At 48.2% G+C, this 812-nt stretch overlaps 1 protein-coding gene across 1 annotated transcript; it reads left to right on the forward strand.

The window, feature by feature from the left end:
* Nucleotides 1-388: 388 nt before the first annotated feature.
* DL89DRAFT_229470 (uncharacterized protein) lies at nt 389-604 on the forward strand (the record flags this gene model as incomplete). Its single annotated transcript, XM_040884889.1, has 1 exon — nt 389-604. One exon carries the CDS (start codon nt 389-391, stop codon nt 602-604), a length of 216 nt encoding a protein of 71 aa, XP_040739283.1.
* Between the last annotated feature and the right edge of the window lie 208 nt (nt 605-812).

Here is an 812-nt window from a genome sequence, read left to right on the forward strand (position 1 = left end):
CGCGATGAGATGAAGCGAAATATCAGCAAGCACCTTATCATGTCACTGGTTCCGGTTTACGGCTGGATTGCGCGCAGCATCTTCAAAGTCAACCACCGCAATTACAAGCTGCTGCGCAATTACGTAAAGGAGTCGAAGCCCCGACCAGCCGAAAAAACCGTCTATTTTCAGCCCGCGCATGTCCGTAGCCATGTAAAATTTCTGCTGGTATTAAAAAACACACATATACTAACAGCACAACGCGGAATATCTACCTGCGGCTGCCAATGCATTCCTGAGGAATGGCGTCCATAACTGTGTTTGGCAGGCGTTTACCGGTAGGTGGTATTCGGGAATGTGAAATTAGTGGATATCCATCTTTCCAATATTATCTCTTCCTTCCATCGATATGTCCGAAACATTGGCCAGTGCACAGCTCTCACCTGCGACACTCATTGCTACGCCTGACAGTGCGAACAAGGCAAAACTGCGCTCGTACCTGAACCACCGTATGAAGGTCGCGTGCAGCGATGGAAGGCAGTTTGTCGGAATCTTCAAATGCGTCGACTATGGACAGAACCTGATTTTAGCCGATACCACCGAGCATCGTAACGGTAAAGAATAGTTACCAACACCAAATACCACATGGACTCCAGCAAACTAAATTTAAATGCAACAACCCTGTTTTAGACTTTCAGCGCTCGGTTGGCATGATCATGATTCCTGGTCAGCACATACGGCAGGTCTTGGTGGAGAACCTGGAGTATGTTTGATAGCAAGAAACACGCAAGCAGTGCCGCCTTCGCTCTATAGACCTCTCGAGAACGGCTCTT

The sequence above is a fragment of the Linderina pennispora genome (assembly GCF_002104995.1).
Source record: "Linderina pennispora strain ATCC 12442 chromosome Unknown DL89scaffold_89, whole genome shotgun sequence".
Lineage (NCBI taxonomy): Eukaryota > Fungi > Kickxellomycota > Kickxellomycetes > Kickxellales > Kickxellaceae > Linderina > Linderina pennispora.